This window comes from Prionailurus bengalensis, chromosome A1 (assembly GCF_016509475.1).
Source record: "Prionailurus bengalensis isolate Pbe53 chromosome A1, Fcat_Pben_1.1_paternal_pri, whole genome shotgun sequence".
Lineage (NCBI taxonomy): Eukaryota > Metazoa > Chordata > Mammalia > Carnivora > Felidae > Prionailurus > Prionailurus bengalensis.
This window is the reverse complement of record NC_057343.1, coordinates 90,268,596-90,289,919: the sequence shown is the minus strand read 5'-3', so window position 1 is coordinate 90,289,919 and position 21,324 is coordinate 90,268,596. Positions and strand designations below refer to the sequence as shown.

The window sequence follows — 21,324 nt, the reverse complement described above, 5'->3', positions numbered from 1 at the left end:
ATGTGCCCCTTCCTGTAGAGTCCACCCAGGGACAGCAGAGTCCCCTGTCTTGTTCTAGGAAGCCCACCCTGCACTGTCCCTTCTCCCGTCCCACCCCTGTACCGTTCACCACCAGCTCCAGGCTGATGTTGCGCCGCAGGCCGGCCGCAGAGTTCCACAGGGCGAGGGTGTAGATGCCGGCACTGGCCTCCGTCACCTCCTTGAGCACCAGGGCATGCGGACTATGGCGCCCGGACACTGACTTTCTGTCCTTGTACCTGGCCCGAGAAGGGAGTTCAGGGGCTCACGTGGACCAACGCCTGCCCTGTCCTAGCATCCCTTCCCTGCCACAGCCAGGCCCCTACAGGATAACTGCAGTAGACTGTCAGGGGAGGCAGGAAGAGGCTGGTGCCAGAGTCCTGACGGGCCAGGCTGGAGTGAGAGACCCCTCCTGGACCAGACCAGGAGGCTGCTGGGAAGGGCGGCAGGGCTTCAGGCTGGGGCAGCTGCTGACTCTGCATGGAGAGCAGGTGACCTGGAGGCTATGGGGATGGTCTCCAGGCCGCACTGTCTCTCACAGACTTCAATGGTATGTACTGGGAAGGACCGGAAGTGCAGTCCTCCAGTAGCACAGACCAGACCCTTACCGCATGGGGGCTCTACCTCACTCTCTGACCCCAGCTCTGCCCTCCCTGGAGCTTTTCAGATGCTGGGTCTTCTTGCTGCCCCCACACTCCCACCTGGGGCCTTTGTATTTGCTGTCCTTCTCCTTGCTTGGATGCTCGGTCCCCTAGACACCTGTATGGCTCCCTCTCTCCTACATTCAAATACTTACTCATTAGACAAAACTTTGCCTACTGTCCTATGAACCAGCTCCTGCCCTCTGCCCTGCTTCTCCCTGCCTGCTTCTCCTCACACTGTCCCCTTTACTGCTATGTCCCTACACTTAGAGAAATACACATCGGTGTTCAGTGTATATGCAAATAGATGTGGTTCCTCCCCAGGCCTGACCTGGGAGTGCTGCTGGCAGCTGCCTCTGCAACCCAGACTCTACCTGGAAATGGTCCTCCCTCACGCAGGTGCCTTCCCCTGGTATTCAGCCAGAGTGGTGCGGGAGAGGCACACCCTTGGTCAGAGACCAACAGTGAGGGGGGACGTAGGGGAGGAGCATGAGTCATCCAGGGTCACACAGCAGGACAGGGCAGGGCAGACCTGAGGCCATGTGGCCTGCCAGGCTCTGGTGCAAAATTCTGAGTCTGCCTCCTGCTGCGTCTGTGATCTTCAGCAACCCCCTTCATGGCCCCAAGCCCCCAATGTCATCATCTGAAAACCGGGGAAACAAAATGCACTTTTTTGCAGGGGTCATGAGGTTGAACTGAGTTACAGCCTGTGGTTGTCAGCACTGTGCTGGACACAAAGGGTGCTTCAGGAGCTGAGGGCCAGCCTGTCTGTCCACTAGATCTCTATCCATTCACTTACTCATAGCCATCACATGACAGCCTAGAAGAGTAGACCCTTGTGGGGCTGTGGTGGCTACTGTGCCTGGGGGCAGGTGCCTCAATGGACAATGGGCCCAGCTGAGCACTTCTTAGAGGCAGGTGTTGGCCAGGTGAGAGGAGAAAAACTAGATGTAGTGGGAATGATGAGAGGCAGCCAGCTGCCTGAGCCCCAGGTCTGGGCCAGACCCTGGATGGGTCAGTCTTGCTGGCCTTGGAGAGCAGGGGACAGAGCCCCAGGTATCTCCAGGAGGCTGATATGTAAGGGAGGCTCCAGGCTGCATCAGTGCCTTTTAAGACCCTGTCCCCAAAATGCTGGTCCTCTACCAGGTACTGCTAATGGACCACAAAGCCTATGGCCTTAGAGGTAGGGTTATATAAGGCCCAGGCCCACAGCATCCTGAGGCCCTCCCAGGAGAAGCCTGCTTCCAGCCTGGGACAGCCAGCACAGTGACATCCCAGCTGAGAATGTCTGGGGCCCCTGCTTGCCCAGCTCCAGGCTTTCAGAAAAGGTGATCCTGCCTGGAGGGAGGTGCCCTGGTCTGGGAAGGGCAGGGTTTCTCTGGCCAGCTGGGAAAGGATGAAGCAGAGTTCTCCCAGGAGGCTTAGTGCTCAGGTAGGAATGCCCTTCCCCTTCCCCCACCTCTGTTTCCATGTGTACAATGGGGGTCAGGCTAGAGTGTGACATCCCAGGGTTGGACTGCACTGATTGCTCAGATGACCCAAGGGTGTGTGTGTGGGGGGGAAGCTGTGACAACCTGAGCTCCTAGGGAGCTCTCTGGGAGCACATAGCAAGGGCGGAGCCACCACTGAGGGACCCTCCCCCTCACTGACCCTTAATACATCCTGAAGGGGAGGCCTTCTCGGGTCACAGACCAGAGCTGGGGCTCTGGAGTCTGTGGGCCTCCTGGAAACTCTTGCTTTCTGCCACACAGCTCAGGCCCAGCCCAGAGCCTGGCCCTACAACAGTCTGTGGAAACTGTGTGGCATCTCTGAACTCATGGATAGGAGGGTCCTGGTGGTGGTAACCTGTTCAGAGGGAGGCCTAAGAAACCCAAAGCCACTGCTGTAGGGCAGGCCCAAGCTCTGTGACATCCTTCAGCTGGCAGGGCCCTCAGGGACACTGAACAGTTGCAGGAATCAGTTGGATAAAGCCCTACATTGTGCCCACCACACCCACTGATAACAGGAGGCTGGTGTTTGCAAGCTTTCGTAGCTTAGAAGCAACCAGAGATAACTTTCCCTCTGGCTTAAATATTGTCTTAGGTGCATGTTCCTTAGAGTGTCTTCAGAGGAGAATCCCCATAGGGGTCTCAGGGCACAGACCCTTGATGGGGAGGATGCTGCCCTTCCCGCCTTGTTGGACCTGGTGGGTAGCAAGAGGCAGGGGCCAGGGCTGGTACCATTGGAACTCCGGCGGGGGATACGCTGCTAGCTTCACAGGCAGCTTCACCAACTCATCTCCTGCGGTGGCCTCCAGGACAGGACCCTTGAGCCACTCGACGCTGATGAAGGGCTTTTCTGCCAGATGGGAGGCATCAGTGTAAAGCTGGGGCCTGGAGTCACTGACCCAGCCCTGCCCAGGGACTCCCAGCCGTGGTCTGGCACCCCCCAGAGGACAGATGCCTGCAGACTGGGGCTCGCCCGGCCCTCTGGGGTCCACTCATTATCCTCCCTTCCCTCTGGCTGGACTCTACACTGCTCAGGTGCACCCTGACCTCTGACCTCCGCCCACACTGCACATGGACCCTTGTTCCTCAGGCTTGATGACTGACACCCAACTCAGCCCCACGCCATACCATGCACAATGACCTCAGTGCTCTCTCGGAATCGCTGGATGCCGTTGTTGGCCTCACACACATACGGGCCCAGGTCATGCTGGCTGACGTTGTGGATGGTCAGGATGCTGGAGAGCTCTGTGTGAGTCTGCTGGGAGCGCCGCTCTGGCACCCACTTACCCCGCTCTGCCTGCCCACGCCCAGGGAAGCCCAGGGTCAGAGCAGGTGGGTTCTGGCAGAACTGAGCACCAAAGGCACATACCCCAGCCTAGCAGGGACTCTGGAAGCCTTGGACCCAGACCCAGAGTTTTCCTTAAAACTTTGCTATCAGACAGGGTAGGAAAACTTTGCTATCAGACAGGGGCTCTTGGGGCAGGACCCTCTATTCAGAGGCCAGTGTGCACCAGGCCAGGGTGGGGGTGGGCAGTGATGGACACTCCTGGGGACAGTGTGGGCAGTGAATGGGGACTCCGGGGGATGGTTCCAGTATGGCCCTGGCCGGGCTGCTGGCTTCACCTGCTTCCCTGGATAGTCCCAGTCAAAGGTGACACCCGAGTTGAACTCGGCCCACACAGTGCAGTTCAGGACCAGCTTCTCCCCAACCAGCAGCTCCAGCGACTTCTTGGGGAACAGCTGGATGTCATAGAGCTCGTTGCCTGGTGGAGACATGCACAGTGACCCCCACACCCTTCACAGGATGGCACATACAGGGTGTGGGGCACAGGGTGCCCGATGAGACCAGCTGTGGCACCTATAGCCCCATTAGCAGGAATTGGGGGATCCCCCATCCTCTTCCTGCGGTCCCCCCAGGACATGGGCAGGGGTTCCCAGGTGGGGCAGGAGGAGGGCCTGCAGCGCAGGGCAGCCCCTACCTGTGATGTGCACGAGGAACGGGTTGGACAGGAAGGCCTGGCCACCCCAGGTGGTCTCACACTGCAGGTACAGGGCGTCGCGCAGCAGTGGTGTGGGCACCCGCATACCCCGGCGGTCGTCCCACACCACCTCCTGCCCATCAGGCCGCAGTGCTGAGTTTTGCTGCAGAGACATGGTGGCTGTCAGCTCACTTCCTCCTGGCCAGACCGGGGAACTCTTTTTCCAGTGACAGAGACAGGAGGGCCAGATCCTGGGGTGGGGTTGGGGATGGGGGCTGTACCGATCGCAGCGTGACGTTGAGGCCAGGGATGGACACCAGGCAGGGCACCCACATGGAATCCTTCCTGTTGACTAGAAGCGTGTCTGGCTTGTTGATGAACGGCTGCTCCAAGTCTGAGGAGAGGGGGCAGGTTGTGGGCGGGGAGGCAGGGCTTAGGGGTTTTCTACCCAGGCAAGAGGCCCTGGGTGGCGCCCAAGGGGTGCGCAGGTTGGGGCTGGGGTGCAGCTGCTGGATGCCTCTCCAGGATCCAGCACCCTGCCCGTGCCTCCTGGGCAGCCGCGGGGCCAGCTGCTCTGGGTGCCCTCACCTCTCACGAACACGTAGGTGCTGGCCGCGGTGGTACCCTCTATGCGGGCTTTGATGTACTTGTAGTAGCAACGGTAGCTGCCCGTGTTGTTGGCGTGGGCCTCGGGCAGCAGCAGCACCTTGCAGTAGGGCCTGGTGTCTGTGCCCTCGCAGTCTCGAACAACCCCTGTGTCCTCACCGTCCTTCTCCCCCGTGGCTGGTGTCTCGTGAGCCCCTGGCCAGGCCCACTCGAGGGGGTGCTGCCCCCTGACAGAGGACACGAAAGGACAAGGGGGTTCCTGCTGCAACTCTAGGGCACAATCCCTGCGGAGCCTTCCCAGAAGTCAAGCCTTGCCTATAGCTTGTCTCACCCTGATGTTGGAACAGCCCATGGACCCAGCCCGGGGCAGGGTGCTCCTCAAGGCCCTTGGGGGCCTTTGCATGGCTCCTGGGCCTACATATTGCAGGCTGGCTTGCAAAGAAGCCTGCAAGTCATTCCTAGGGCTGCAGGGAGGATAGGAGGTCTGAGGTCTGTGTGGGTGGGCCTGGAGCCAATGGAGGGTGGCTGGGGGTGGGTGTAGGGAACCTGGGGTCCATGCAGGGTAACTTGGGGCATGGAGTGGCCTGGGGTCAGTGAGGAGTGACCCAAGGGTGGGTGCAGGGTAATCGATCTGTGGTGGGAGCAGGTGTAGCATGTCTGCAGGGCAGGGGATGGTCTATGCCTCCAGGAACCCACACCCAGACAACCAGGGAGCCCCACGAAGCCTTGAGGTCCCTTTGCCCTTGGGAGGGACTGCCTTCCAGGTTCTCCTCTACCATCTCCTGCCTTGGCCTTCTGTAGGAGGGACCGGGCCCCTGATCCCTTGGCTGAGGTATGAGTACCTGCAGGAGATGGATAGGCTGTCACTGGAGTCAATGATGTATGTCTCCTCCGTGATGTTTAGGGTTGGGGGGGTCATGGAGTAGCCACTTGCCAGACCTGGGGTGGGAGACAGGGTTAGTATGGCGCTGGATCATGAGTTCACATGGTGATGTCAGTCTGGGACTGATGGGCCTTCCCTGCCCACAAGAGCATACCCCTCTCTACGGCAGGGCTGCCTCAGCTCTTGGCCCCGGGCAGCACCTTCCAGGCCCCAAGACAACCAGGGATCTCTACCTCAGGCTGCCCCTTGCCCTTGTCCCTGGCAACAGACTGGGCCCAGCCCCCAGTGAGCTGTGACCTGACTGAATCCCAGTCTCTGGCCCCATAAGCTCACATAAGCTGGGCTGGCGACATGAAGTTGATGGGAGAGACCACAGGCCTTACTCTAAATTGGGGGAGGCCTGGAGTGTGTCACCTTGGCATGGTGACCCCCACATGACTATATGAAGGGCTTTCCCTCCTAAACCCCAGACACACAGCCACTGCTTGTAAGGGGGTCCTTACATGCACAGTGTAGACCCTTCCCAAATGCCCAGAACCAAGGGCCTCCACTGCCCGTGCTGCAAACTCTGCCCATGACCTCACCCTCTCCCAGGTCCCATGGAGTTCACCTCCTATGTCCTTGGCTCTATCTGCTTCTGTCCACCCTCGCAGCCCCCTCTGGCTGCCCCAGTATCTCCCGACACCCCTTGCCTCGTTCCTCCATCCTTCCCACAGGGCTTGACCCCAAACACACAAATAACTCTGCTTTGAAAAGCCTCCTGCTGCCCTGCTGCTCATGCAGCTTCTTGCCCCCATTCTCCTTTCAGCAGGACAGCATGTGCCTATGTGTGCACATGCCCATAGGTGTGGGTCTGTGTGTGTGTGTGTGTGTGTGTGTATCTGGGGCGTGGATCTGCGTGTTTGTGAGGCTGGTGTGTAAGTGGTATGTGTGGCTTTGTGTGTGGATGTGTATGTGTGTGTCTGACATGTCCATGTGTGCATGCCCATGGGCGTGTGTGAGTGTGTGTGTGAGATCCCGGTAGGGGTGGGAACAGGCCTTGGGGGAGGTCTGGACCTGGAACTCTGGCAGATGCATCCTGCCAGGACCATCGTGAGACAACAGGAAGAGAGGACTGCGTGGCTGGAGGCCCAGGGCTGTGTCCTGTCCCCCCCCCCCAACCCACCGTGTCCCATGTCCCTGTCCTTCTGAGGGGCACAGCTCACTACTGACCCACAGGTCCAGCTCCTCTGTCCTTCCCTGCCCACCTCCCTGATACCAGGTGTCCTGCCCTGGCAGCTTATTGTGGGATGCGGATCCTAGAGGACCCCCACTATAGTTGGCTCTACACCACCCTGAACCCTTGACCCCTGACCCACCCTAGGGTGTAGGACAACACACTCTGTACACTCAGATCTCATTTAAGCCTCATGTGGACAAGAAGGCCACTAGCCAGAGCCTGGCTCTCCCCTTCCCTTCCGTGCCTCCTGTTGGTCAAAACCTTCTAGGCACCACACCACAGTGGGGCAGAGGCAGAAGGCCCTTACTGAGCATCTAGTCTCATTGTACTGACAGGGAAACTGAGGACCTCCAGTTGGACTGCACCATTGCTCTCAGAAAGCAACTCCCCGTCTGGCCACTGTGACCACTGCAAAGTCCCTCCTTAGCCTGAAGGTGTACCCCCTCCTGACACTCAGACCAGTGGGCTCTGCCACCAGTTCCACCCTCCCCAGGGCAAGTGTTAGCACTCCCTTCACACCAGCCCCCATTGCACACCTCCAGGGCTGGTGTGTGAAGAGGGTGTCCTGCAGAAGGGAGCCTCCCCTCAGGTGGTTAGGGGCTAGGAAGAAATCCCAGGAGAGGTGGGTGTTGAAGGAGAAATGGGATTTTCCAGGTAGTGGAAAGTGAATAAAGCCACACCAAGCAGATGGCTGGCCTCTGAGCTACAGTAGAGGGAGGTCAGTGGGCTTGGGTTTGGACCTGTGAGGGAAGAAAGGATGGGCCTTCCCAGTGGATCAGTTAGGGGTGAGGCCTGAGGCTGGTGTGTGGGCACCAGAGGAGAAGTATGGCAGCCAGCACTCACCTGCCCCAGGCTTGCGCATGCCCTGTGGTGAGGCCTGTAGCATTGCCTTGGGACCCCCAGGGTCCCATTTTCTGGGGTACACATCCAGGGCACACCCCTGGCACCCCTGGCTAGGAGCTGTGGCAGATGTCAGCCCAGCTTCTTTGGAAGCAAGCTTTTGCCTCTAAGATAAAGTAGGGGCATGCCAGAACTTTCTGCCCAGTGCCCTTCTCTCCAGCTTCATCTCCTGACACATCTCTGAGAGGCACAGAGTGCTCACCATTGTCGCAAAGGGCCGGGCTTTTCATATCCTGAAGTCTTTGCTTTCACCTGTCTTTTCACCCTGGACATTTGTACTTCCTTCCCTTCTGCAGAGCCCCCTCTACAGGGCCTAGTTCACATGTCCCTTCCCTATGGTGGGGCAATCATCATTACTCAGGCAGCTTCTGCCTCCTGGGCTCCTGCTGTTAGAACGTTTATCAGACTGATTTGTGGTTTTCTGGTCACATGTGAAGAGAAGCTGTATTTTATTGATCTTCCTAAGCTCAGTTCAGAGGAGATGTACACCGAAGATTGAGGGGATTGATTCAAGAATGGTAAGATGGATGATGAACGATCAGGTGAATAAATGGATGGGTGTGGGTGGATAGATGGGAGGGTGGATGGGTGGCTGAATAGTTGGATGGATTGATGGTGGGTAGATGGATAGTGGATGGATGGAATGATGAATGAGTGGTGGGTGGATTGATGGATGGAGGGTGGATTGGTGAATGGGGCATGGTTGAGGGGTAGATGGGTAGATGGGTGGGTGGATTGTGGGTGGATGGGTGGATGGGTGGATAGGAGTGGATGGGTGGATGAATGGGTGGGGGTTGATGGGTGGATGTGGAATGGATGGGTGGACTGTGGGAGGATGAATGGATGAGAGGGTTGGTGAATGGAGGGTGGATGGGTGGATATGGGTGGATAGGTAGATGGGAGTAGATTGGGGGGTAGATGAGTCGATGGGTGGGTAGATTGTGGGTGGAAAGGTGGATTTTGGAGTGGATGGATGGATGGGGAATGAGGCCTGTAGGATCTTCCTCCATAGAGGGCACCGTACCACCAAAGGAAGCATCCATATCACTGTACTGAACAGACAGACCATCCATTTTCCTTGCCAACCCTTTTATCATCTGTGCAAGCCTCTCCTTTGTCTCCAGTGCCCCTGTCTTCACTCACTTCCACCAGGCTCTGCATGCTCAGCAGACTTTGCTGTAGACCTCACCATCCTCAGCCTCAACTGAAATCTGACTTTCTGAAGCCACCCCTCTCATTGGGGCAGTACTGCTCTCCACTGCACATACCTGGCAATGAAGGGCTCCTTGTGGTCACCTCTGTTCTCTTATGGTACCACCTACTCCCCACTAAAGCTGTCATCAGCTGCTGTCGTGGTGACTTCCCTTCATTCTCTGCTCCTAGCTTTCCAGCTCCTGCAACCACAACTCACACCATCCCCCATGACTTCAGAATCCACGTGGATGACTCACCAGCATCCTGGCCTTTGTGGTCTTCATCCCTACTGTCCTTCCACCTCCTCTCAGCCACTCACTTCCTGGGCACACCCTGGATCTGGTCCTCATGAGAACTACACCATTACCAAGTGCCTGCCTTGCCCTGCTCTCCCCATCTCCTCTTGCTAGGTGCCCTTATGCCACCTCTGCTAAGTCCTTCAGCCTCATGAAAACTCCCAGTCCAGGGACCTCTTCCCATAGGCAAGGCCCCCCAAGGCGCCCCCCCAAGGCCCCTCCCTGGCCTTGCCCTTGTCTACTGGCATAGTGCGGCCTTCAGCCCATCATCCTGATCCTTTCCTTGCCTCTCACCTTCCACCCCATCCTTGCAGCACCACCATGGCCCTCAGTGGCTCAGCACGCAGTGCAAAGCCAGAGCCCTGTGCTATTGCCCCACCCCCTTCTTTTCCTGTAGATGGATCCTAAATGAGCCCTCAGACTGAAGTTCAAGGCGTTCTTTCCTCCCTCACTCTCAGCATTAATGAAGTAAAACCATCATATGGAGATCATCTTTCCCCATCCGAACTCTACACCCCCTACCTGGGCCCTGGAACCCCCCTGACACTTGCACTCCCAAGGCCAAGACCTCCATCTGCCATCCTATAAACAAGTCTTGCCCCACCCGCCACCACCCATTCCTTGATCCTCTATTCGCTTCCTGTGCCTGTCCCCTTTCCCCTTTCCTATTCCCCTTCACCACAAAAGCTCTGCTTGCTGCCTTCTCCTCTCAAGTTCATCCATCCTTTCTCTGGGGTGCAGATCTCCTTCTCCTCCAACCCCCTGCTTCATGGAGCCATTGGTCAAGGCATCCCATGACCTCCATGTTATAGGACCAGTGGGTGCTCCAGGCAGAGAGCAGGGCTGCTTCCTCTTCTGCCACCTGCTGTGAGCTCACTGTACTCTTATCTTCCTCCTTCCCCTCTGCCCAGCACCACATGTACTCCCTCTCACTCTCTTCTCTGTAGGTCTCTTCCCTAAGTGTCTGGGTACTTCCAGAGTCTCTACCTCCTGTCCTTCTCTCAACTCCAGCCTGAAGTATCCAGCTGCTGCTGCACTTAGCCACCTTACAGACAACCCAAGTCTGACATTTCTGATACTGAACTCCAGACTCACACCCTCTTCACCTCTGCCCAAGGTTTCTCCTTGATAGTTCCCACCTCTCCATATGGGAGCAGCTGTGGACACGCTTCTCCTCACCCTGGCCAATCACCGACCACCAAAGCATCTCAGAGCCAGCCCCTGCTGTCTCATTGGGGCCTGCCCAACTGCACTTTTCCCCAAAGTGGGCTTCTGGGCCTATTCTTGCCCTCCTTCAGTCCCCCACATAGTTGTAAGTGATACATAGGGAACAGAAAGGGGCCATATCATGCTCATGGTTAAATCCCTTCAGTGATTTCCCCTGCATTTTCAGGAAAATCCAAACTCCATGGCTAGACCCCTGATCCCTTTCCATTCCCTCTTGGGCCACCCTCACCTTGTGTTCATGTTCTCCAGCCATCATGCCCTTCAGGCTCTTCCATAATGTGCATGCTCCTTCCTGTCCCGGGGCTTTGAACACACTCCTCCTGATTTGCATCCTCTCACATGCCCTGCACAGGCTGGCTTCTTCTCACCTTAAAGCCTTAGCTTAGCCATGACCTTCTAACCCCTTCTAAAACCTAAATCCTCCTTTAATATTCATCTTAACTTTCTGGTTGCTTCCTTAATCCTTCTTGTCACAATTTGTAATTATCTTATTTACTTATTTGTTTAAGTTACGTTTTTCCATTTCCTCTACTAGACAGTAAATTTCAGTGGGGTAAGAACCAGTACAGTTTCCTTTTCTACCCCACCCCATGTCTAGCACAGCATTTGGCACAGAATCAAGACTCCATAAATACTTGTTGAATGAATAAATGGATGACCGGATAGACGGATGAATGAGTGAATGGATGGAAATATGGGTGGATGGATGAATGAAAGAAAAGATGGCTAGCTGGACTGTCAGATGGACAGACAGATGAATAGAAGGATGGATGGATAAATAGAAGTACAAATAGATGGAAAGAAGGATGGGTAAATGGATGGATTAAAGGAAGTATGGCTATGTGGAAGGACAGATGTACAGACAAATGGATAGAAGGACGGACGGATGGATGGATGGATGGATGGATGAATGGAAGGATGGGTGGATGGAAAGATGGATGAAAGGATGGAAGGGAGGATGGCTAGTTAGGAAGATAAATGGACAGACAGTGGATAGAAGGATGGATAGATGGAAGGGTGGGTGGATGGATGGATGGATGGATGGGTGATGGGTGATGGATGAAAGGGTGGAAGGAGGGATGGCTAAATAGAAGGATAGATGGACAGATGGATAGAAGGATGGATAGATGAAAGAATGGGTGGATGGACGGAAGGAAGCAAGGATGGGTGGTTGCATGGATGGATGGGTGGATAGAAGGATAGGTGGATGGCTTACTGGCTGGCTAAACAAACCTCAGGTTTTCCTTTAGGTTGAAACTATGTCAGACCCTGTCATTCCTCTGGAAAATGTTTCCAATTTTAAAGACCAAGCTCCCTGGTGACCATGTGTACCCCAGAATGCTCAGTAGCTAAGGCAGATTTGGTCCAATGACTGCCTTGCCCAGAGGCTCCATGCTGCCCAACCCCCACCTGCAACCCCAAAGAAGATGCATCCTTCCTGCCTGGTTGTTGTCTGTCCCCACTGTCCTTCCCTTCCCGCAGCAGGAAGCGCTGTCATCCTGGCCTCTGCTGCACTCCCCCTGCCTTCCTGTTCCTGGCCCAGGAACTGGCTTCTTCCTTCCCCTGGCTGGCGTCCCTGGCCCCCCAGCTTGCAACAGAGCAGTCAGGGCAGGCGCTGGGCCGAGGTCAGGGAGGCCAGAGTGCACACCTCCTCTTCTGTGTGCTGTCAGCAGCCTTGGGCAGTGGGGATCCTGGAGTCAGCCACAGGCAGCCGGCTGTGGGAGCAGCACACTGGGATCCTGGGTGAGGGACGAGTCACAGGGGGCGGGGGTGTGGGAAATCCTGTGCATTAGGCACTGGCCATGACCTTGTAGTCACTGCCTCATTTGATCCTCACACAGGCTGGGAGGAAGGGAAGAATCATGAATCTAGTTGGCAATGAGGAAACTGAGTCTCCCAGCCCCATAGCAGCAGCAGGCTAACAGCTGTGCAGGAGCCCAGGTCTGGAAAAGCCCAGGCCCATCCCTGCCCAGTCCTAGCCCTCACATCTCTCGGTCCCCTTCTCTCCCACCACTAACCTGAGTGCTGGCCTCTCCTCCTCCCTGCTCCCCAGCAGCCTCCTTTTTGGCCTCCAATCTGTCCCTAAGCCCAGAGGGGTGTCGTGACCTGAGGAAACCTGCACTGGACCCTCAAGGCCCTCTGGAGCTGTGCATGCCCTTGGCCTGGCCTCCAGGGTGATGCCCATCCTAACAGGCCCTGCCCTCCTTTCTGGCTTCACCTCCCAATGCTCCTGCCACAGCCAGCATCTACTAGGTCCTTGCCCACCTCCCTGCTTGCCTCAGGTTGTACACTTTCTCCTTCCCTGCTCTCTGTGGCTGGAGAATCACTGCTCCTGCTCCAAGACACTAGGCTGAGCACATTGTCCTTACCCTGGCCCTGATCCTCTACATGGGGAGGATTTGTATCATCAGGCAGCTCCTGGGGGTCATGGCTCTGTCCTCAAGTCCAGTATGGCCAACCTGGGGATGACGTCAGGATTGTCTGTGAGCTCAGGGGTGCCCCCACACACTGCCAGAATATAGTGGTAGTGGTTATTGCATTTGATAATTTCTTCCTGCAGACACTGTCATGGTCACCCTGTGGGTGATGGAGACTATATGGCAGTAATGCCAGTCTGATCCACACACTCCTTAGCAGCTATGTCCAGACGGACAGAGGCAGCTATGGCTGCAAACTGGAGGCAAGCTGAGGGAGAAACATGGGAGACAGCCGGCCAGTTGAGGCTGGGTTTGGGGTCTCTATGCATCTGTCCTAGAGCTGAGTAGATCTGGGGAGACCTGCTCCAGGTCTCTCTCTTTCACTCTTGGCCAGAAGGCACAGGGGTGTTCAGTCCTAGAGTCCCCCCACACCTGGCCGGTAACCTCTGTGCCTCCAGAGGTCAAGGGTAGGGTCAAGAGGCCACAGTTCCCTGACCATACAGGGCTGAGATGGCTGGGATGAGAGGGGCTGTTCCCAGAACGTGCTTGGAGCCCCTTGAGCCTGGCTGTGTGCTCCACAATGCCACTCTCTGGCTGTATGGCCTTGGGTAAGTCCCTTGCTCTTTCCAAGCCCCAGTTTTCCTACTTGAGAAATGAGAATTGTTCCCAGGATTACAGGGAACCACAAATAACAATACCACATAAGAACCATAGCAAGAACAAACTGTTGCTGGCTCATGCACACTGAGCCCTTGGCTGTCACTGTCTGCTGAGTGCTTTGTATGTCACAGTTGTGGTGGTGGTGGGGGGTGTCAGAGAAAGCCATGCTGGCAGGAGGGGGTGAGCTGAAATGGGCTTTGTAGACTGAGTAGGAGTTTGTTCCAGGAGAACACACATGGCAGAGGGAATGTGCAAGGCCTGAGTATGGCTGACCTTGGATTGTCACATAGACAGAACTGATGTGGGTCAATGAGGCCACAGAAAAGGGTCCCAGGTCCCAGGTCAGCCTCAGACTTTTGGCCTTGCTCCCTGGGGTGCTGCCTTCTGGTGATGGCAGGGCTCTGAGCCCACCTTTGAGCTCCCCCACTCTCCCTGGCAGCTCTCTTGAGCTCCAGCCCTGGTTGGGGGTGGGGCTTGCTTCCAAGATGTCTCTGGCAGGGCACCCCCCAGCCCTCCTACCAAACCACACTCACCACTGGGCAGGATAGCTGGAGCCACAGGGCACACAGCTGTGGACGAGCAAGTGTCTAAAAGAGAATTCCCAGTGTTGGCAAGGATGTGGGCACACAAGCACTCATCGTAATAAAAGAATATTCATGTGCTTTGACCCCCAAATTCTGCTTACCCCATACATACTATTTAGGATAATAGTAGCCAACATGGATTTAACACTTTTCTGTGTGCCTGCCCAGGCCTGTGCACATCACACCCCTCTAACGCCCCACTAAGGTGGGTACTATTCTTGGCATTTTGCGGGTGAGAAAACTAAAGCACAGAAGTTAACTTGTTGCTCAGAGATGATCTCTGGGGGACAGGATTATGGGAAGTTACCACTTACTCTATACAGGATCGCATTATTTGCATTTCTGCAGTTTATGAAATGTAAAGGCCTTCAGCTGATCTGACCATCTTCCTTCCTTCAGCCCTGGAAGCATTGCTCTCCCTTCCACTAGGTTTGCCATCCTAGGGACGGTCACCTGTCAGGCATTCCTGACTCTGCCCACCCCCCACAGCCCATTAGTCCATTCTCAGAGGCAGCACCAAAGGCAGGGTGGCTGGGAGCTCTGGGCCTGTCCCTCTTCTCTCCCTGCCCCCCTGGCAGAGGGCTTTGCACTTCCAGCACGCAGACATCTAGCAGAGGTTGCCTTCTGCCCGGATAGCCACACCTTGGGACTGCCCTCCTCCAGTCCCCTGCTGTCTAGCCCTCCAGTCCTCTACTGTCTGGTGTGGCCCACCACACCAGTGTCTTCCCACTGGTCCAGATCTTACCCAGTGGTTAGATTATTTTTCTAGAACACAAGTTGCTTTCCTGCCTAAAACCATTCCGCTGCTTGGCGGCAGAAGCTGAGCTCTTTGCATGGCCTTATCTAGTGCCCACTCCCTAGAGGTACATGTTGAGGCCCCTCCCCCCCTGACCGGGGACCCCATTGCATGTTTCTGCGGCTCCATGCAGTGGTCAGCTCATTACATTTGACAGTTGCTTTGTGCAAGGATGAGGGAGCTAATGCTCGCCTTTAATGGTGGCATCCCCAGTATGAGACTTGGCCTGGGATTGCTGCCCACTCCCCCGAGGATCTAGGGGACAATGGGGCAGCACACAGTGTGTGGGCAGCTGTGGAGGTGAGGGATGGACATGGAGATGTCCTGTCTTGAGGTAGGCATGTTGGCCAGGGGCAGACTTGGGGGAAGGGCAACGTGTCTGTGGGGCATGTGGCTTTTGAAAGGTCTCTGGGACAATCAAGGTAAAAATGTCCAGAGGCGGTCAGAAATTTAGTTTCCCCCATGGTCTCCCCTCTAGATCCTTCCTTGGGGAACGTGGACAACCACCTGCCCCTTCTAACCCCTTGGCCCTATGCCATCTGAGACCAGATACTCTAGCACTTGACACTCTAGCACCTTGTGAGCCATTTCACCCCTCTGGCCTTAATTTCCTCATCTCCAAAATGGGCACAATAAGCCTATGACACAAAGCTAAAACTTTCACACACCCTAGGGTAAAGCAATTTGATTTACCATTTTATACTGAGGTGAGGCCCCGCTGCTGGACACTCCAAATGTGCATGTGTGTGTGTGCGTGCCTGTGTGCTGCTTAATACAGAGGAATCTCCATTTGGTAGAATTTAGGGTGGCTTTGAGAATGGGGCTTTAGGTCGGGTGACGATAAGAGCTCCCCCTGGAACTGCCTGAAAGCCTGCATTCGTGCCTCTGAGGCACACAGCGAGTGGGAATGAAGCCCCCTCCCACCCACCCACTTGGAACAACACCATCCTCCCTCCACCAGCCTAGAGCTCCTGGCCACCTCCCAAAGGCTGGGTGAAAGACAAGGTGTATCTAGAGTAGGAGAAAGGTCATGCGCTGAGAGCTGGGGTGTGTTGTGGGTGTGGGCTAGGCAGACATAGGGTTAGGGATGCCCTTGGGACCCCAGTGGGAAGGGTCAAGAAGTTGGTGCTTATCATCCGCAGTGCCACTGAAAGGTCAGATCAGATCTGTTTTCTAGAGGTCCCATGGGGCAGCATGGAGGTGATTTCAGGGAGGGCGGGCTGCCTGAGTCCCGCTGAGGGTGATATGGGGGGAGGGGCATGCTGGCAGATGCTGGGCTCCTGGTGCAGGGCAGCTGTGCCAGGCAGTTGCCTGGCCTGCCTGGAGTCAGGGCTCTGCTCCCTGGCGGCAGGACGGGCGGTGTTATCGGACAGCCCAGCTGGCTCAGAGGTGGCCCCCCAGCACTTCTAAATCGGGGCCGTGGGCTCCTGCCACAGGAAGAGGGAAACGCAGGCAGGATGTCCTCTCCTGTGGCCGACAAGTCCTTTCCCATGAACCCCTGCTGACCTCGCTGGACACGTGGCGGGGCTCCCCCACTCACCACCCAGACCTGCGCCTGCTCGTGGGGCCACCCCCACCCTGGCCTGGCCTGGTGGGAGGGTGGAGGTGGCCTGAGGCTCGGGGTCCCGGCCGGGGCGTGCCTGCTGCTGCCCCACCCAGGCCCAGCCCCTGCCAGCACTGAATGCCCGCACCTTCCTGCTCCCAGACTTCTCCCTTTGGCGTGACCGGAAAACTGAGATCCCAGAGGAAGCCAGTGTCTGAAAAGGATCGAAACTCAGGAATCCCTGGCTCCAGCTGGACACGTCGGCTGCCTCTGGCTCTGAAGTCAGTGCAGGGAGTGTGAGGGACTCTCCGGACCCCTCCCTCTGCCCACCTCCCTCTCTGAGAGGCATCTCAGAGAGCCATGGGGGCCAGGCCAGGACCTAGGGGGGTTGAAATCTGCCATATGGAGGAAAACACCCAAATGACAGCAGTAGGAGTATAAGCTAGATGCAGAGAAGAACTTTCCACTTAATTTCCCTGGGTTCCCTGACTCCTCTCTGCCCTTTTACACTCAAGCGCTCCCAAATTTCCTCCTTTCTTATCTGGCCCGGTTGCATCAACTGGGATCTCCCAGGAAGTCCCGCTGGGCACCTCCACCTGGAGGACCTGCCTCCCAGGGCAGCACTTCCTCTTTCCCTACATGCGCCCCTCCTCCCATCTGGTCAACAGTCTTCACGACCCACTCTGTGGCTTAAGCCAAAGACTAGCATACATCCCTCTCACCCCACCATCTCCTGCTGTCTCCTCCTCTGGTGTATTGTCCTTGCCATGGGCTCCCATCTTGTTTTGCTCCTCTGGCAATGCTTTCAGGGAACCTGACTAGGTGGCTCTCTGTCCAGAACGTCCCCTTTCCAGGTGTGCTGCCGGCTCCTGCCACCTCCAACAGCCTCACCTCCCCCACCTCACCCAAGACTAGTGTCATCTGACTAACCCTGAGTCCCCACACGGCATCTGCACTTTCCTGCCTCTGAACCTTTCAGGGGTTCTTTGCCCTACTTGGAATTCCCTTCCCTGGAGTCTGCAGACCCTTTCAAGAAGCCCTGAGCTGGAAATGATGCCACCTTCCTGAGCAGCCCACAGCTCCCAGCTGGACCTCATGGGGGTCACTGAGCACCTGCATCCCTATGATACAGATACCACGCCTGTGTCCCTGCCAGTCTGGCACTCAGGAAACCCCTGCAGGATGGGGCTGGTCCGAATCCTCCCTGAGCTACCCTGAGCAGGCACCCTAGCTTGCGATGTGCACAGAACTGCAGTCTCCTTCCCTGGATCAGGGTCCCACTGCCTGGGGCAGGGTGGGGAGCTGGCCAGATCATCCTCTTGTTATGCCTCATTCTCAGTGCGGTGCCTGGTAGTGTGGGCACTGTGCTCTGTGGAGGAAGAGAGCCCTTCAGCCACAGTGACTGAGCCGGGGCCAGTGGTCCACAGGACTGAGTAAGGTGGCCCAGCCCCCACATCCTGCCTGCGCTGACTTGCATCCCCCATCCCACCCCCACACCTTTGTCCAGACTTGGGTCTGGCTCAGGGCTGAGTAACAGGGACAGCAGAGAGCTGATTGGCTGGCAGGGGCCACTGTCCTTAGGCCAAGGCAGTCCTGAGCAGTCACTTGCTTCCCCTACCTGTCCCTGAGCTGATTTCCTACTGTCCAATGGCACAAACAGCCTTTCTCTAGAGGGACTCTCCTCCCTCTTGGGCCCATCTTCTGCCACTTGCCCTCTCCACAGGGACACTGCCAAGGCAAAACTTTTTGGAACTGGACTGGGACCCCAAGCCATAAAGTCGGGCCCAGGCACAGCCCTCAAGTGCTTGCCCATTGCACTGCTATGCATGGGGAAACTGAGGTGCAGGGAGAGGAAGATAGAGCCCCAGGCCACAAAGCCAGTTAGGGGCAGAGCTGGGACAACAATCTGGTTCTAGGACTAACTGCACACGTTTGAGGGGTCAGCTTCAGGGTTCCCAAGATTCTCACCTACCAGTATTTGGCCACCCACCCTGGGTGCCCTGACACTTGGTTACATTTAAGTGTTTATGTGTCTGCTCCAGCATCACCTACCAGGCTGGGAGCTCCTCAGGGCAAATGCAGGGCTCATTTCCTACCAGCCATGCCCTGATCCAGCCTGGGCTATCTTGCTCCGCGGGCCCCTTCAGCTAACATCCTCTCTCCTCTTCACTGCCTGACTTTGGTAAGAGCCACCCGCACTCCCTGTAGGACTGGTCTCATTGTCTTCACTCTTCCACCCCCTGGGTACACTACAGCAGGCTCTCCCAGTTCTTACACCTTGTGGTATGTTCCCTGTCTCCCGGGAAGCCTCTTCCTGTTCTAGCTTCCTCCCTGGGGTGGGGGAATCCCATCCTGGAACCTTTGCTCTGCTCTCACTCCACCTCCCCAGCCCAGCCTCTCTCTTGAGCCTCAGACACTACATGCAGCTGCCTGCTGGGTATCTCCTCAAGGTGGGGTCTCCCATTATCAGCCTGACCACCTTCACTTCTCTCCATGTTCATTCAGTCACTCAACAAGCTCACCAAATATCTGTGGGAGCCTGACCTCAGCTGGATGCAGGAGAGCAAGGAAGGACTAAAGGGCAGCCCCTCTTCTCTGACCTGCCCCAACTCAGATGTCCTCCTCCAACCTGCCTCTAGATTCATCCACACCTACTTCATCTCCCCTGTCCTCTGCCCTTCACCTTGCCAAGGCATAGAGAAGAGGGCTTTGTTATCCTATAGATCTGGGTTGACCATTTCCCTTACTGCTGACCTCTGGGAACCTTGAAGAAGTTACATATGTCTTTATTCTGTGCCCCCCATCTATAAAATGGGTCTAACACTTCCTTGTGAGTTAAAACAGTTAAAACATGTAAAGCCAGTACTCAATATGGGCAGAGTTCAAAAATAGTAAGCCCCCCATCCCCTTCTCCGGCCGTTCCAGCACTTTGCTCCCAACCACTGGGGACCCATGACCCTCCTTCCACCCTCTGATTCCCTGGGTCACTAGATCATGCGTGGACTTCTAGCACATCATCACCAAACCCCTGAGGGGTTATCCCTGACATCTCGATCCAAACATACTCCTCTGTTCCCTCCCTTATCTTCCACACTCCCTTTTCTCCAACCCCACAGGGGCAACTTCTGGTTATATTCCTTTCACAGACCGGACCCTGTCTGTCTTGCGCTTAAGATCCTTCCGTGGCTGCTGCTGCCTTATATATAGTCCAGGCTCTTGAATTTGGCCTTCAAGGCTCCTGACCCATTAAATACAGGGAGCGCTGGAATCCTGCTTCTTGCCACGCTGATCGCTCCTGAATTGCCAACTCAAGACTCCCCTCAAGTTCCCACGTGCACCTGCGCCCAATCCGCCTGACGGCTTCTGTCTCTGGCGGTCCCCGAACCGCTGCCCCGGCAATCTCTGGCCTGGGGAAGGTGGACACCTGCCCGGAGCGCCCTCTGGGGGACCGACCTCGAGCGCAGCTAAGAAGAGTCGGGAAGTGCGCACCCAGGTTTGCGGCCCCGCGGGGATTGCCGCCTCGGTCACCGGGGTACTGTCCCCGTTGCGCGAGGGTCTGAGGGCAGAGCCGTGCAGCGCCGGGACTCCGCCGGGGAGCTAGTAAGCAAGCGAAGGATCCTATCTGCGAATGCCGTGCGATGGGGCCGGGCTCCAAGGGAGCTGAGCCACAGACAGTGGAAGGTGGTCGAGGACCCCGAGCACAGTCCCTCCGCTGCGGTGCAGACGGTGCCCGGTCCCTGACCCGGCTTCAGTCTCCGCCCGCCCTTTCCTGATCCCGGAGGGCCCAGGCCCTAACTGCCGTGCTCCATCGGCGTCCGTATCCCCGGGCTCCCAGCCCCGTCTCCCCTGCTGCCCCAGGCTCCCGGGGGTCCAGTGCCCCCCCACCCAATCCCTCGTCGCCCCGGGGAAGTATCCCCCCCTCGCGGCCAGCCGCGCACTCGGGCGGGCGGCGGGCTCACCGCGCTCGCCGTCGAGCAGTCCGAGGCAGAGCCACAGGCGCAGGCACAGCGCGGCTTCCCGCTGCATCTCCGGCCGCTGCGGCGCGGGTCAGACCTGCGCCGCCGCCGCTTCGGGCTCGGTGTGTGAGCGCGCGGCCAGGGCGCGGGCGGGGCTGGGGCCAGGCCGCGGGCGGGGCGGGGTCCCGGCGGACCCCCTAGGGGGTGGGGCCAGGCCCGTCGGACCGCCCCTCGCACCTATCAGTCCCGCCCCCTGGCCGGGTGGAGCTTGCCCCCTAGATCCGAGGTACCCGTGTGGCTCAGCGGCTTGGAGGCTGGTTAGTGTCCTCCTTCGGAGTCCGTGGCCGCCCTACAGCCCCCGGGACCCCTGTGGGAGGACAGAGAATGCAAGTAATGCACCGGTCCTTCACTGCGCGCTGCAAAGGGAATGAACCCCGCAGCGGTCAAGGTTAGACAAAATGTAACGGGGTGTAAAATTTTTCTGTAATTTCCTTTAATCAGTAAATACAGTGTTTAAAGTAATAAAAATACAAAGCAATGAATACAGTATGTCAAATCTTCGAGAACATTCGGTAAGCTTTGTGTGGATGGAGGCTGCACCCTTGGGCGAGACATCCAGTGTTAACAAACCTCCGCCCTGCAGGCACCGCCTCCTCTTTAGATCTTCCCCAAATAGTTTTACTCTGAGCTCATTCATAAGTCCTTGTATCAGGTGACGCTTTACTCTCTGACTTGGCAACCCTCTCACAGACTTCCTTTCTCTTTTCAGTTCTGTCTCTAGAATTTTCCTATTTAAAAATAAATCCCATGATGATGACTATCGCAGCCTTCCCTCCCCCGCTTTTATTCACACTTCAGTCCCCCCGCCCCCACGCAAAAGTCCATTCATCCTGGCCAAAAACCAAGACCAGATTGTTG

The 21,324-nt window shown here is 56.7% G+C and overlaps 1 protein-coding gene across 5 annotated transcripts in view; it reads right to left on the bottom strand.

Annotated features, from left to right (window-relative positions):
- FLT4 (fms related receptor tyrosine kinase 4) overlaps positions 1-20,551 on the bottom strand; it is a 44,616-nt gene extending 24,065 nt beyond the window's left edge. For all 5 annotated transcript variants that reach the window (XM_043585154.1, XM_043585162.1, XM_043585180.1 and 2 more), the window contains exons 1-9: positions 20,410-20,551; positions 5,574-5,670; positions 4,714-4,958; positions 4,407-4,519; positions 4,126-4,288; positions 3,770-3,909; positions 3,275-3,443; positions 2,879-2,996; positions 103-257 (exon numbers count right to left, since the gene is read on the bottom strand). In XM_043585154.1, coding sequence (XP_043441089.1) covers positions 103-257; positions 2,879-2,996; positions 3,275-3,443; positions 3,770-3,909; positions 4,126-4,288; positions 4,407-4,519; positions 4,714-4,958; positions 5,574-5,670; positions 20,410-20,476 — 1,267 coding nt within the window. In that variant the 5' untranslated portion in view covers positions 20,477-20,551. The remainder of the gene's footprint in view (positions 1-102; positions 258-2,878; positions 2,997-3,274; positions 3,444-3,769; positions 3,910-4,125; positions 4,289-4,406; positions 4,520-4,713; positions 4,959-5,573; positions 5,671-20,409) is intronic.
- Positions 20,552-21,324: the final 773 nt, after the last annotated feature.